At 64.6% G+C, this 1,449-nt stretch overlaps 1 protein-coding gene across 1 annotated transcript in view; it reads left to right on the top strand.

The window, feature by feature from the left end:
• Positions 1 to 1,449, top strand: part of LOC104283279 (calcium-binding protein 2-like) — a gene marked incomplete at both ends in the record, with an annotated part of 4,259 nt that continues 2,810 nt past the window's right edge. Inside the window, one exon of the mRNA XM_009881435.1 lies at positions 1 to 106. Coding sequence (XP_009879737.1) covers positions 1 to 106 — 106 coding nt within the window. The remainder of the gene's footprint in view (positions 107 to 1,449) is intronic.

Raw genomic sequence — 1,449 nt, 5'->3', positions numbered from 1 at the left:
GGTTCCCGGCCCGGCGGCCACGGGCAGAAGAACGGCAAGAAGGGCCCCGGGGATGCTCACGCCGCTGCCACCAAGACCTACTCCCCCTTCCTCAACACCGTTTTCGGCAAGGTGGGGACAGCCGGGCAAGGCACTGGGGATGGAGGGGACATGGGGACATGGGGATGAAGTCAGGGATGTGGTGGGACCCTGGGGATGGAGGGAACAGCGTGGCCCTGGGAACGGGGATGGGGACAATCCAGGACCCTGGGGATGGAGGAGACACGGGGGCAGTGACAATGGGGTTTGGGATGCTCTGGGGATGGAGGGGACATGGGGCCCTGGGGAGGGAGATGCTCCGGGACCCTGGGGATGGAGGGAACAGCGTGGTCCTGGAAATGGGGACGGGGACAATCCAGGACCCAGGGGATGGAGGGGACATGGGAGCAGTGACAATGGGGTTTGGGATGCTCTGGGGATGGAGGGGACATGGGGACATGGGGATGAAGTCAGAGATGCTCCGGGACCCTGGGGATGGAGGGAACAGCGTGGTCCTGGAAATGGGGACGGGGACAATCCAGGACCCAGGGGATGGAGGGGACATGGGAGCAGTGACAATGGGGTTTGGGATGCTCTGGGGATGGAGGGGACATGGGGACATGGGGATGAAGTCAGAGATGCTCCGGGACCCTGGGGATGGAGGGAACAGCGTGGTCCTGGAAATGGGGACGGGGACAATCCAGGACCCAGGGGATGGAGGGGACATGGGAGCAGTGACAATGGGGTTTGGGATGCTCTGGGGATGGAGGGGACATGGGGCATTGGGGAGAGGGACGGGGACAATCCAGGACCCTGGGGATGGAGGAGACACGGAGGCAGTGACAATGGGGTTTGGGATGCTCTGGGGATGGAGGGGACATGGGGCATTGGGGACAGGGACGGGGACAATCCAGGACCCTGGGGATGGAGGGGACATGGAGGGACTGGGGATCTTCTGGGACACTGGGGATGGAGCGGACACGGGGCACTGGGGATGGAGGGGACATGGAGGCGTTGGGGATGGGGTCAGGGATGCTCTGGGACCCTGGAGATGGGACCATTGGGGACAGGACTGGGGACACTCGGGGACCCTGGGGATGGAGAGGACATGGGTGCACTGAAGATGGTGTTGGGGACACCCCAGAGCCCTGAGGAGAGAGGGGACACCCAGGGGGACAGCCTGGGAAAGGGGAGCCGAGCCCCTCCACCTCCGGGACTCCGGATCACCCCCATGGGTGCCGGGCAAATCCCATTCGGAGCCAGGGGGAGGTGTCCCGGGTTGGGGCAACCCCAGGGTTGGGTGGGTGGCAGGAGATGGGACACGGGGACCGGGGCAGGGCTTTGCCCTCTCCAATCCCTCTAATCCCTCCCGCCGGAGTTAATTTTGGCCCACGCTTAACGAAGGTGACACCGTGGTTTGCTGCGGGGGGG

Source organism: Charadrius vociferus, unplaced genomic scaffold (assembly GCF_000708025.1).
Source record: "Charadrius vociferus isolate BGI_N301 unplaced genomic scaffold, ASM70802v2 scaffold863, whole genome shotgun sequence".
NCBI lineage: Eukaryota > Metazoa > Chordata > Aves > Charadriiformes > Charadriidae > Charadrius > Charadrius vociferus.
The sequence above is the reverse complement of the archived record's forward strand: the minus strand, read 5'-3'. Positions and strand labels throughout refer to the sequence as shown.